At 33.5% G+C, this 15182-nt stretch overlaps 1 protein-coding gene across 1 annotated transcript in view; it reads right to left on the minus strand.

Annotated features, from left to right (window-relative positions):
* Nucleotides 1-15182, minus strand: part of TLL1 (tolloid like 1) — a 207398-nt gene that overhangs the window by 74353 nt on the left and 117863 nt on the right. Inside the window, exons 8-9 of the mRNA XM_058274933.2 lie at nt 11471-11595; nt 4034-4149 (exon numbers count right to left, since the gene is read on the minus strand). Coding sequence (XP_058130916.1) covers nt 4034-4149; nt 11471-11595 — 241 coding nt within the window. The remainder of the gene's footprint in view (nt 1-4033; nt 4150-11470; nt 11596-15182) is intronic.

Raw genomic sequence — 15182 nt, forward strand, 5'->3', positions numbered from 1 at the left:
GCAGAGTCAGAGAGACAGATAAAGCAGATACAACCCCCAGATATCGGTTCCTTCGAGGGCTAAAGAGACCCATGGGAATTATGGTCATGGCCAATGGGGTTAACTACCAGGTCAGATGGCCCCTTTTTGGAACTGGTGTTTATGTGTGATGAATCTGGACTCAGATGGGATCTTCCTTCATAAGACTTTCATGCTAATGTGCTGGAGGTGCAGTTAATATTGGGGTTTAAGATATATTTAGGGGATTTGAATCTCTGGACTGACAATGTGATAGCCAGGTCCTGAGCCTCAACAGACTCCAGCACCTACAATATGATGTATTGGACTTACCACACTCAGCTAAGATGGAGCTGAAGAAGGACAACCACCACACCATGGAGCCTAGAGTGATTACAACTGAAAGTGGGAGGATTGCATCCAACATCCATGTGGAATCTGAGCCTCCTCTTGACATAGAGGTGCAATGGACACAACCAATCCGATGTCCACATAGAAGAGGTGGCATTGGATTGGGAAAAGTGGACATGGTGGCTGATGGGTATGGGGAAAGGCAGGAAGAGATGAGAGGTGGAGGCGTCTTTGGGACATGGAGCTGCCCTGGATGGTGCTTCAGAGGCAATCACCGGACATTGTAAATCCTCACAGGGCCCACTGGATGGAATGGAGGAGAGTATGGGCCATGATGTGGACCATTGACTATGAGGTGCAGAGGTGCCCAAAGATGTACTTACCAAATCCAATGGATGTGTCATGATGATGGGAACGAGTGTTGCTGGGGGGGGGGGGGAGAGGTGGGGTGGGGGGGTGGGGTTGAATGGGACCTCACATATATATTTTTAATGTAATATTATTACAAAATCAATAAAAAAAAAAAGTAAAAAAATAAATAAATAAATAAAAAAACAAAAAAAAAAAAAAGGTTAATCAATTCTAAGGGATTAAAGAATCATTATCATATGCTTCTGCAGTTCAACACAGCTACATTGATACATTGTTGGCTGCATATTATGGGTTGTTACCAGCATAAACTGTGCAAAATCAAGAATGGCCTTAGATTTTATAAGAATCCATCTTTATTTTGGGAAACTCAATCCTAGATAGACATACATGTGAAATGATAACCTAATTTTGTAAAAGAATACTGTTTCCTAAAGAAACTAATATGTTTATTGTAGAAAACAGAGAAAAGAATGAAGTAAAAAAAAAAAAAAGAATGAAGTAAAAAAAAACAAAATTATTTTTAACCCTATCAGGTAGAAATAAACAATCATTTTGGTATACTTCCATAATTTTTTAAAAAATACATAATTTTAATATTAGATATTTTCCTACTTTTGATTTTTAACCTGCTTTTAAAATTTCACAAAACATTAAGCATTTCCTCAAGTCACTATTTGCTTTTTAGTTTTCAAAATGTATTTTCTTTCCAACTTCCCATATTATAAATAAATCTATCCTTATACACATTTCAGATAATTGCAGTAAAAGTACAGGCAGATTTTAAAAGATGTGGTATAGGTTACCAAATGTCATTCAGAAACGTTATTTCAATTTCTACTTCTAGGAGCTAGGTAGCCTCATGGTCACATGATATTATCATTGTGTTTCATCTTTGCCAACCAAGACTTATAATGTTGAATTAAAAAAAAAAAAACTATTAGTAACTATCTACATAGTCATGTGATCAGTTCAGTTATAACTTTTTATGTATAATAATTATTCATTAAACAAAAGCGCTCCATTCAAAGAGTGTTGGATTGTGATACTGCAACAGCCTGGACAGCTCCATGCCCATGCCATCTCCTAACAACACTCAAGGATCAAGGATATCAAACTTGCCTTTAACTACAAATCGCAGGCTGAGACTACCTGTCAAAGGCTAGCATCCGGGAATGAATCTAGAAAGTAACAAACTCATTGATTTCAGTTCTTAATAATGTTAAATTCCATAATCAAACAAACCAACTAAATCTGATAAAAGGAATTTGATGTCTTCCTTTACAATCCTTTTAAGTTTTTATTCCATTTCCTTGCCTTAATATGCTAGCTAGGACTTCCCCAAAAAGGTTAAAAGGAAGTGATGAGGGTGAACATCTGTGTTTGTCTCCTTCTGGCAAAGGAAATACTTCTGGGATTTGCTGAAATAGTGTGGTGGTTTGGAGCTCAGGAGCGCAGAAAAATATAAACTTGTTCTTAAACTTATTTCCATTCCTGTGGGTGTGTGAACCCATGGTAAGTAGGACATTTTGAGGAGGGTACTTCTGTTAAGGTGTAGCCAACTCAATCTGGACAGATCTTAATCCTATTATTGGAGACCTTTATAAGCAGAATGAAATTCAGACAGATAAAAGCCAGAGAGAGAGCAGCCAGATGCTAAAAGGAAGAGAAGGCAGAAGCCAGGATGGGGCACCACGTGCACTGCCATATTAGAGAGGAGCCCAGGACGAAGGATTGCCTGCAGTCAGCTCCAGAATGCCAGTCTTTTGGAAGAAAGCATGGCCTTGCTGTGGACTTTTCCTGGCTTCACAACCATGAGCCCATAAATTCACACTCTAAACCATCCCAACACATGGCATTTGCTTTAGAAACAAAGGAACAAAATAAATTGTTTTTGCTATAATTTTTTGTTTCCCTTTCCCAGACTAAGGAAGCATCTTTTCATTCCTAATTTGCTGAGGTTTCTTTGTTGCTGCTGCTGCTGTTGTTTAATTAATAAGATTTTTTCTTGATCTAATTGAGATAGTCATCTAATCTGTTAGTATGCTAAATTATATCAATTTTCTAATAACACTATTCTTGTATTCCTGAAATAAAAACAACTCCTTGATATGGTGTTGTGTATATGTATGTGTGTGTATGTATACATGCTTGTACTTGGCTTAATCATTTTGGGGGCATTTTTGGATCCCTATTCATTTGTGAGTCTGGTTACCTTTCTTATATTGTCCTTATCACTGGGTTAAAAGGTTTGTTAGCCACACAGTAGGAAAGCATCCTCCTTTTTTATTTCTTAGAAGAGTTTATAAAATATTTTAATTATTTCCTACTTGGTAAAGTAGGAAAATCTTACCTATGAAGATATCTGACCCTGGATTTTCTTTGTTGAAACAATTTTGACTAATAATTCAATTACAATAATTCAGTTTCTTTAATGGTTATAGGAATATTCAAGCCTTTTTTATGGAAGAATTTAGTGAGTAACATATTTATTGGAATTTCACTCAAATTTTTTAATTTATTGGCATAAATTAATTTAATTCTCATCTTGGTACCTAAATCATCTATGTTTATAATAAACTTTTATTCCAAGCACTAGATAACTGTATTTTCTCTATTATATTTTTATCTTTCTAAATATACCTTCTCATCTGTTTTTCTTGTTTTTTAAGAATAATTCAAATAATTGTTCATTCTTTGTATTATATAATTATTTTCATGTCAATAAATTCATATTTTATTTATTATCCCCTTTACATACCTTTCCATTTTTACCATCATTTTTCTATCTCTTCTATAAGGATATTTAAGCTCATTATAGTGCTGAACCAATGTTATTTCCTAATGGTAACATTTCAGACTGTCAATTTCCTTTAAATACTGCTTTAGTTGCCTCCTACAAGATTGATACATACCATTTTTGTTGTAATACAATTCAAAATAATTTATAGTTACCATTATACTTTCTTCTTAGCTGAAAAGGATAGTTAGACTTCATATTTCTTAATTTTAAACTTGATGGGAATTTTTCTAATTATCTTTGTGATGCTTAGTTTTACCTTAATTAAGTGCACTGGGTCTGAGAATACACTATGTACTGTTTCAACCATTTTATATCACTTTTTTAACTTTAAAATTAATAGCTATCAAATAAATCCTGGAGTCCAACTAATTGCCATTATAAATTTTCTGAAATTTTGAGTCTTATATTTAAATCATCAGATAAAAAGAAAAATAGAGAAGAGTGTATTTACAAGATGACTGAAGCTTTGTCCTTGAATGAGCCTAAAATGAAACCCTTGAGGGAATAAACTACCTTCTCTCCGGGGGTCACAGAAACTCTCCAGATGCAGTGTGTGTAAGAAGGGTAGCCGTTTGGAAATCCCGGGGAGGAAAGGTTGCCGTTGGAATCCTGTAGGGTTTCTCCACAGACTGAAAAGGGAAAACATATAGACACGTTTGATTTTTAAAAGGCAGGCAACTTACCCATAGTTGCTGAAAAGGAAGAAGAAGATCATTCTTTAATTTTAGGAAGTACACAGTTATCATTAAAAAAATCCTTGAGTAGTTTTAGTATCAGACAAGTGTATATAGCTGGTTTTTAAAAAAGGCCTTTCTTTTCTCTGTCAGTTTCTTTTCATGTTTTGCTTTGGGTTTTTTCACCAACATTTCAGTGTACTTAATTCTGTCCCGAGGACTAGGTATGAGGCAAGCTTCTGCGTAATCTGCTATCCATCACACTCTTCCCCATTCATTGTCAAGCAGTCAGGAACCATTTTAAAGTTCACTCATATTCCCACTCAGGCTGGAAATACCTAGGTGATGTGGGTCTGGGACGATATGACACATTCCATTAATATATTCAGTCTGAAGGGAGGCTAAATTTAATAACTGATACCATATCAATGTTTTAAAAAGAAATCTTAATAATAGCTAATAAGTAGTCAATTGAAGAAATACAAAAGTGCCATACACAATGAAAATTTTTCTCAAACTAAGCAAAAAAATGGAAGACAAAACTCAAGGTAATGTAAAGATCCAAACTTTCCAACAAGATGTAGACATTTATATCCCTTTTCTGTTGGTCATATGTAGAAATTTCTGGAAAAGAAGTTATTATATTTTCTTCTTACTGAATCTAATGTCTTGAAAGCAATTAACAGTCTTTGAAATAGCAAATTATCAATTATGTGGCCTTGGACTCTGTGTGATTTATATATCCAGGGCCTTTTCTGTACAGGCAGAGGCAAAGTGTAATTAGCTCGTTGTTTCAGCCGAGAGTGGTGGTTCCACAAGGTGTGGAATGAGGGCCAGATTAACCTAAATGGATCCAGTATCCTTAATTCGAGAATGGTTCCCTCAGTGCAGCCAGTTAGCTTTATAACCTTCACTCAACAATTGGAAAGCACAGTTTTCTCTGAAGGAGACTGCAATTGAAACTCGGATATTATCATGTTACAGAGCCATAGCTACCAGCAGGTGAACTCATCTCATCAAATCCTCAATAAATTATAAATGGTTCTGCATATCTGGAGTTCAATGGAAAAAGAAGATAACTTGAAAACACAAAAAAGAACTGTACAACAGTCTTATTTGATGTAAATATTTCTTTAGAGCACAGATAAGATGAAGGCACATGAGCTAAATTTAATGCAGGAGTAGGCAGTGTTTATTCTGATGATCAGGGAGATACAAGGAGTGTAGAACAAGACAAAAATGCTCAAGGTCAAAACACATAGTTAAACACCATTCTTTGACTCATCTAGGGCACTAGATAAATGTAACATTACAAGAAGCCAGATAAAAATTAAAATCTGTTAAGGATGTTATTATGCAAACAATATATTTCTAAATAAGATTCAGTTTAGATGCTAAATAATCATTTGGGAGCTGAGCATGTTTCAGTGAAAAAGTTATATTTCACAGAATTTTAAAAATAAATACTGTAATGATAAAAAAAAGGTCCTTGTACTAGATTTCAAGTGGAACTAAAACAAATATATTTAATCCACAAACTTATACAAACAATACTGTTCTAATTTAAAAGATAAAATGAAAGACTTTAAGACCTAAAACAGAATACTGCATATCATTTAAAAATTAAATAAACATATACTATAGCGTCTTGCTTATTAATGTAATAAGTGCAGATACCTATCATTAAGTTTCAGAGATAATTTGTGAATTTCCCTCAATAAATGTGGTAGTTCCAGGCTACTTGTCTTTTACTACAAAAATATCAGTATTCCTGGTCATTTGTTTATTTATGCTCAGTTAAGGCAAACTTTATTATTCAAAGACCTAAAGGAAAACTAGAAAGGAAAATATGGTACTACTATAACCAAGTTAAAATATGCAGTCTGTCCATTGACTCAGCAAGGTATGTGGGAAAAGAAGAGACGAGTTTGAGTTTTGGCATTGCCACTTAATAATTATGTCAACATAAGTAAGTCTCAAAATCTTCAGCCCCAGATTTCTCTTATGCAAAATAGCTATCTTATTAGCATATATCTCGTAAGGTTATTTTGTAAGGATCTAATGAAAATATGCTTATGAGTGAATTTTATCAGAACTATTTTATGAATGTTCTGTATATCTTTTTAATCCTTAACTACCTTCTCGCACAGGCAGGAGACTCTGTTCCTAAGAATTAGACAGCATCATTGAACTACAACTACTTCTTTCGTCATATATGAGGGGGGCAGGGAGATAAAGAGCTATAAAGAGGCAAATTTTTATTACTGTTTTTATCAAAATTACTCTAAAACAAAACATAACTAAGAAGTTAAAATTAAAAATCTTGATTATGTAATCTCACTTTTGAATTAGATAATCTTTCTTCTGGCATAGAAAACTGAGCTTGATTTGTACAAATGCCACTTAGCTTGTATGTTGGTGAGGACTGATTACAAATTTTTATCCTTTTCATAATATGGATAAATTCACAGCTGACTGAATTTTCATCTACAAATATTTTCCCCATCAATATGTGTGTAACATCCACTACATATCAAATGTTGAGAACTTTCCCTTCACGTTTTGTAGAAACATGATTTTAATTTTACCAGAGTTAAAGTAAACAAAGGTAGCTCTAAGTCTCTTTCCAAAGAATCCTGAACAAACTCTAGGGGAAGAAATACAATTAAATCTAATTACATTAGCAGTACCTAATAAATTAAAAGAAATGTATACTCAGGCAAACACTTTAAAAACATAACTTTAGAACTGTATGGAGCTTTTTAATGATGGGTAAACATTGTACAATAAATAATCGAGGTTTCTCATACAAATCTAATTTATATTTTATTTGGCATATATTAACAAAATAAATATAATACTGGATCACATATTATTTATCAGCCATAAAGTCCCATAAAAAGAACAGGTAATTTTATTATAAAGGAAATTAAAATAGACATATTTATTGTCTATTCATCTCCTGATAGGTGAAAACACATTTTTCTATATTCTTTAAAGAGGAGCAACAGTTTTTGTACCCTTCCTATTATTACCCTTCTTAGAAACTTGCGTTCTTGAACTTGGGGTTTTCATTCATCATAGACATAAATGCTACAAACTTGTATATCTCTAGGTGTGAATGAGGTCAGTATTCCTTTCAAGATTAAACAGTAAGGGGCAGTTTTATAAAATGCAGCTCTAATAGAGCTTTGGGCATAAACTGATCAGGAATAAGTATCTGTGGCCAAATCCATCTTTTTGGCTCTATTAACCAGAAATTTCTAACAAAAGAAAAAAAAAAAAAGGACAAACTCCAAAGGATTATTCCATCTTAAAACTTCCTTCTCTCAGAATTAAAGCCAAAACACAACCACATTTTACTTTACAAACTCATACTCTTTCTAGGTGATTCTCAGATAAAGTCATCTTATTTAGACTTTTATACATAGTTATGCATCTTTAATACTATCCCATTGGTATACTTGAAGTTATTGGTAAACCTATTGCATTAGTATAACTTAGCTTCATTTGGAAAGTATATTTATACTTCATTTGGTGGGACTATGTATACCACCATTGTCCTTATTCAGATAGAATAGCGTTTTGTATAGTATGGGAATGAAGAACTTTAAAAATATAATCATTGGTAAGGCTCTCCAGGTTAACAACTTCAGAGATAGAGGGTTAGGAAAAACTTTCACACAGATGCAGACACACACACACAGAGGCAAAAAGGAGAAAGACACAGAGAAAGAGAGAGACAAAAAAGAGAAGGAGGGGGCATTCATTGTTGAGCATTAAGACCAAGATTGGGGGTGGGGGGGGGAAAAGGGAGTCATCCACCATCATTTTACCACTTTGGGAGCTAAAACTTAAGGTATTTTTTATTTCAAAATATATATCTTTAGCTCTGCACACAAGTTATAAGCATAGATTTGCTTTCTATGCCACTTTAGAAATACAAGTATCTCTCTAGGTAAATAACAATGACAACCAAACTCTCTACAATCTTCAGAGAGGACCAAGCATTCTTTTTTAACTATAAAGTAAAAATTAAGTTGCTCAAACCTCATTCAATTGTTAAGAATTACATGTAGTCTCTAATATCACACAATTATTCAAGCACTAAAAAACAACTTGGTTACGCACAAGATCCCACCTGCTCTCTCCTACTTAGCACTCTTGTCCTGTCCTTGTGCAGCATTGCCAGCATCTGCACTGGATCACTCTGCCAGCATCATTCTCCAGGCCCCACCACTCTCTCCAGATTCTGTCCCATTTCTCTCCATCCCATTAAGGCAAAAATCCTCAGAAGTGCTGTCATTTTTTACTATAGCACTTTTTTCTTATTCCAATCCAGAATTCCAACCCACTTCATAAATCTCTCTACAGTAGCCTATGACTTCAATCTTGCTGAATTGAAAGTATACATTTCAATCCTCGTCTGCAGCAGCAATGACACTGTTGACAGGGCCCTCTGCCTTGTATTTTTTTCACTTGTATTTCTTAGACAACAATGGACTCAACTTCCTTTATTTCCTTGGCAGTCATTCCTCTATGTTTTCCTGAGTTCTTCTTCAATTCCTATAAATCACATTCATTCACCAAGTCTGGTAAGGTTTAGAGTCTCTTCTTCTCTGTCGTATGCTCTCAGATTCTTCCCCTTTGTTCTAGATCTGCTGCAAATCTCTCTGCTTATATCATCATCATCTCTCATCTGAATAAATACATTGTCTTCTTACTGGTCTCACTGCTTCCCCTTTGTACTACTCCCGTTTACTCCACACTGCAGTCAAGCATGTCTACTCATATCCTTTCAAAAGCCAAGAAACCTAATCTAGAACATTCTGCATTATGTCAGGTCTCTACTTACCTCTCTTTTCTTATCCCCACTTCAGTCCTTTTCTCCCTCACATGCTACGCTCCAGGTGTACTGAAATTCATTCAGTTCTTCCAAAGCAAAAAAGTCCTCCTGTGTCTGTGACTTTGTTCATACTATTCTTTGGCCTGATCACCTTCCCTGAATGACTGCCTCTTCTCTAACCTCTTCTGGGAAATCTGCTCTAGGAACTCAGATTAGGATGCAGCACCTCACCTATATACTTTTAATTTTTACCTTTTATTTTATTTTTTATAAACTTTATTCTTTACCTTTCCAACAAAAGACAAATCACATTGCATTTTATTTTCCTGTTTTCTCATCTATATTTTAATTCGATTATGAGCTCTATGATCAGAGACTGCATTCAGTTTGTTCTGCTTATTGCCCCAAAGGTGAGCAAAATGCCTGGTATGTAGCAATAACCTCATAAATGTTTATTGAAGAAATTCATTAAGTAATTAATGGCTTATTTGAAGTAATATAGGAAAAATATTTTGAATTAGTTAATGCATGGTTAGAAGAAAACAGGCAAGCTTTCAGAGGTTAATAGCTGTTATGATTGAAGAAGCATTTATTATTAAATGAATTTGCATTCTATATACAGGTTCTTAAAGTTTTAAAAAATATTTTTCTTAAAATATTATTACATATTGAAATCATTACAATATATAATGTATATTACATATTGAATATATTATAGTCATATTCCATATAATTACCTATTCATATCAATATTACATATTGAAATCAATAACATATTGGATCATTTCCCCTATCAATTTATTTAGTGAATTTCACATAGATGATGATGTATGAATGTGGTTTAATTATATTAAAGAAAGCAATAGCATGTTTGCTATTTCTAAATTTCAAGTAAGAATATGGTCCATTTATTTTACACAATTAAAATCTCAATTGGAAACTATACCTACTAATTGTCTTCTTGTTAATAACTGAAATGTTCAAGAGCAATAGGCTGATAATTAAATTACATGTCATAAATTTGAGTACTTTCTAATTGATTCCTACTGATTGCTACAATTCACTGTGCAAATGCATCTCCTGTGTGCTTCTAAATAAGAAATACATTACACATATATTCAGAGACAATCAAAATAGCTTTAAATGTAAACTTCTTATTTCCTTAATTGCTATCAATTCACATAATCTTTTCCCAAATTCTCAACTATGAAAGTGAAAAAGCATAATATTTTCAGTGCTGCTAGAAATTAGTCAAGGAGCACCAGGTCTTTTGTAATAGTGGCATCATTTGCTTAGAAATTGATCTTTCCTCTGGAAACTTGAATTAAAAAAATAAATTATTACCACATGTGTGTATTTTACATATATGCAAATAACATTCTTTTAAAGGCATTTATTCAAATATTATTCTAACCTAAATAAACATGCATGAAATGAGTGAATTGATGAATATTAAGTAGAAGTTTTAGTTCTCTTTAGAAACATGGGAAAATTAGATAAATAGATAGCTACTGATAAGCATATAAATGAAGGACATTTTAAAACTTAATCTCAATATCACATCATTAAAATGCAAAAGGTGTTATATACAGCTTTAGATTTCAATTGTTCTTACACGTACTTCTGAAAACCTGGGAGGCCAGGATTATAAGAAAACTAACTTCAAAATAAAATTGGAAAAAGCATCACTTAATATTTTTCCTTAGCAAATTTTATCTTAAGGAAGAGAAATACCTTCTCTACACAGAAGTTTCAAAAGAATCCATCAGTTTGAATCCATGACTTAGATGCTATGACCCATATTGAGTCATGAACTCCCTAGATATTTCCTGTAATCATTTGACTAAATTATTTTCCTTGCTTGCACTAGATTCTTGATCCGCTCAACAAAAGGGGTTTATACTCTATATACTTTATACTGTATATACTTTTTGAGAATAAATTAGCTAGTGTTCTCGGTACCCTAAAGGGAAAGTTTCCTGGACTGGCACTAGAGACCATAGTAAAACTAATTAATACACCTCCTTATAATTTACTACACATAAATGAATTTTAAACATAATTATCTACATAAAACTTCAATGATTAATGTACCCACCATATCCCTGATTTTTCTGCAAAAATTCTTAGAATAGCAGCCAAAGTTATTTTACCAAATGCAACCTTAGAATTTCGAACAATATTTTCCGAAGTTAATGCTAAAAAAGGTTTCTTTGCACAAGTAATTTTGGAAAAGATTTGTTAAGCAAAGTTAAACATGTTTCTTTGATATAGTTATTTCAAAGCTTTTTTTGATTAATGACTTTGACCTGTATATGTCACTTGCTAGCATGGAGAGAGACGAGTAAACAGTTGAGTAAACTGTAGCTCATTCATCTGAAAGAGCCCACTTGAATACAGTCATGGTTCTGAGTTTGTGTGGTACAATACCTGGACATCTATACAGCTTTCTTGCCTGTGCAATATCTCCTTTGCTTAAGCGGGTACGCTGACCGATTGCCGGACGTATGCCGTTGTCATCACGGGAAGGGAGAATGGTATCCAGAAACATCCCCCTGAAAAAAATCAGAAGCAAGCTGCACCTAAGTCATCAAATTAAGTCTCTTATATTCCTTCTAAAGATAGTTATTTTTTCAAACTCAAGTTAATCAAAGGGGAACTCTAACAGTGTTGAGCATCAAACAGCATGAGGTTTTCAAATCACTTTCATCAAAGTTGAAAAAAAAAGTATGTGTTAAATATGTGTGCCTAGCATAAATTCAATAATGACAACCACATTTTTCTAAGATATGTACAGTAAATGTTTTTCAAAAATCTGGATTAGTATGTAGTCCCCCAACAAGTATTTTCTTTGATCTCCCAAACAGACCAAGAATCTGTTAAGAGTACAAGTTTGTAAAACAATTCTTCTTCATGGAAGTCTGTACTTTAAGAACAAGCTACAGTAAATATATTTGAAGTTGCTAAAATTCTAAAGTCAAATGAAATATTGGTGAGGTAAATTTTTGAGTTATGCTGCTAATTTAACCTAAATATTCTTAGAAGTCTAAGAACTATATATAGCACATGTCCTAAAAAAAAAACAAAACAAAACAAGGAAAGGCACAGGATGTCAAAACTTAGGGCAGTTTAAAGCAAAATAATTGTTATACATTCATAAATTTAAAGATTTTTTTCATGGTAAATTAATATGCAAAAAACAAAGACTTAAGCAATGTCCCATAATTATAAGCTACAGATACTGAGTTATTTTGTCTTCAATGTTATAAGAGACTTGTTATTGTTCTTAAAATGAAAGACCAAAAATCATGAATATAGAGTACTAAAGATAGAGCCCAATTTTGCTATATATATATATACACCAAATATTAATGGCTCTAAAGGAAGTAGTGAACTTGAAATTTAAATGGACTAAGAAAATATTGCTAGTGATGGGAAGGACAGAATGGGTGAACGTGGATTTTCAAAAAAAAAGCTTCAAAAGTAGGTTTTATTATAACAGTATTTTTAAATTAAGAAATATAATTTTTAAAACCATTTAGATTGAGATGAATGATGGAACACTCCTCTTCAAAAGTTATAAAGAAATGAATTGTATTTAAATTACCAGGCAAAAGAATATTTTTCACTCTACTTTTCCTTCCTTTAGGGAATATTTACTAAATACTGTTCTAAGGCTGGATTTATAGCAGTAAATATACAAAAATCCTTCCCTTAATGAATTGCACATTCTAATAGGGGGAGAAAAACATTAAACAAAAAATGATAACTCAGACAGTGAAAAGTAGTAAGGAGAAAAATAATGGAGAGAAGATGGTTATTGATTGTGGGGTGATGGGTTAGCTTTTAAATAGGGAGATCAAAGAACAATTCACTTGGAATTTGACATTTTGGCTAAGCATGTTGGCAAGGAGGACAGAGTAACATAGATAGCTGGAAACAGAGAGTTCTCATGCAGAAAGAATTAGAAATACAGTGATCCAGAAATAGAAGCCCCAGCCAGCGCACCAGCCAGAGAATTTAACATTCACCATGAGAACAATTTGTTAAGCCCTTAGAAGATGGTACTCTGAGAGTGTCATGATCTGAGTTATTTATGACTGGCCTCCATAGCTTCCAGATAAGGAAGAAGGTGGTGGCTTTTAGATATAACCTGGGCAACTCATAGAGAGAGACTATCTAAGCATCTACAGAACTCTGTATATATACTGCCTGGGATAAAGTTTGGAAGTGGGAGAGAAACTATTTCTGGGATTGATCACCAAACTGAAGAATTGCACATACTTAATAAGATGTAGCTCCGTCTAGGCCATGTAGCTGAAAGCGGACGTTTATTGATAAGTTTGCATTAAATGAAGCCATTTCTCTCCTATTCAGCCTGAATCAACAGATATTTTACTTAGGTAAATCCAAATAGTGTCATGAATTATGCAGTACGCTCATTTTACCGGAGGAATTTTCTATTTCTACTTTTAAAAACAAATCTTTGAAAAAGTTTCATTTCTCTAGCTTTCAAAGGAAATTCAATTTTTAAAAAGGTCAAGGACATCTTGCAGTGGATATATTCAATCTCAAACAATAGCATGGTGAACTTTGGTGTGGTAACCTCCCTTCTACCCCAAAGGGGATAAGTCACCAACTCTTCTCTTCTTTCCTTGTGGCCAGGAAATGAACACCGCCCTCCCTCCCACATCCTAGTTATTAAACACTTCAAGCCCTTCTTGGACCTCCTTAGTGAGGCACTATCAATAGGCCAGAGACAGATCAAACTGCGGCCAATTTACTAATCTTCATTTGTTTTAGCTACATTAAAAGAGCAAATTAATTATGTTTTTAAGAAACTTGATAAAATTTTATAGCTCTTTTCATAATGTAAAATGGGCAGTCCCTGGTTTGCAAACAACCACATTATAAAAGTTTCCATAGGTGCAGTACTATTCTTTCCACAAGTGAGTTCCTAAATCTGCTGACCGACTACTTTGATGAAAACAATTGGAACATTTATAGACTTTGTGGGTTCAGATTAGAAGGAACTATAAAGTTCAAATGCTTTGGAAGATGAAACTGAGAGCTAGACCAATTATTTCACCTCCTGAATTCAGTCATTTCGATATGTGTACGAATTAATAAACATCCTCTTTAAAGATTCACAACAGCAAAATAATGTGAGCCGGCTCAATGAGACCACTATCCTTCTAACACCTGGATATGATCACATGTGCTATAGGGACATAAGTTCCCTTAGGAAAAATAAATGGGAGAAGTTTAAAAGATAAAAGAGGATAATATGTCAAAGGTGGTTGGCATGCAACACAAAGTTGAGTGTAGGGCAAGAGGAGCTGCAGCTGGCAAGAGAAGAGTTGTTACTGGGAAAGAAATATCTGCCATTTACAGAATAAGGGAAAATTTATATCTCAAACTTTGGTATAGACTCAGCATCCATCAATAATAAAAGAATAAATCACTTTCTATACTCTCTAGTACCTCTTGTGTTCCAAATAATCAAAACTCAGGTTAGTTTTGAATAATATAGTTCAGCAGCATAACAGAGGCTCCTTGCCTGAATTTGGGCACAAATACCTGCTTGCCACATATTTCTATGGAAAACTGAATTCATGCATTGACCTATAAATAAAGTTTTGTTACTCTTTATAATTAATTTCAGGTGAAATCTCTGGGTGTATTTCTATCAAAACTTAAATTCTCATTCTAGAAATTTTGTTTGGATAGTTACTATATTCGAATAAAGAAATAAACTATATATGATAACTTTAAGAGACAACTTTTAGAATACAGTTAACACTCATTTTTTTAAAATAGTAAAATTTGGTCTCAGAAAAAGCATACTTTAAAAATGTGTCATTTACACATTGCTCTCTACTTTTTACCAGGAATTTTTTAAAAACATGGGCCTTAACTGAAATATTTTCTCTTCTTAACACTACCTTTAGAAGCCAGATAGTAAGGGATTGTGAAATGGACAGAAAGTGGGCAAAAGGAATGAACTGAAGTGGGCATATGAGAGTAAAATAGGCAAAACTGGGAAAATGGTATGAATTCAATGGCTTAATGGTCCAAATTTCTTACCTGGGAACTATTTGCTTGCTCTCATCATCTTTAGAATGAAGTAGATCAAGACCCA

Source organism: Dasypus novemcinctus, chromosome 1, assembly GCF_030445035.2.
Source record: "Dasypus novemcinctus isolate mDasNov1 chromosome 1, mDasNov1.1.hap2, whole genome shotgun sequence".
Lineage (NCBI taxonomy): Eukaryota > Metazoa > Chordata > Mammalia > Cingulata > Dasypodidae > Dasypus > Dasypus novemcinctus.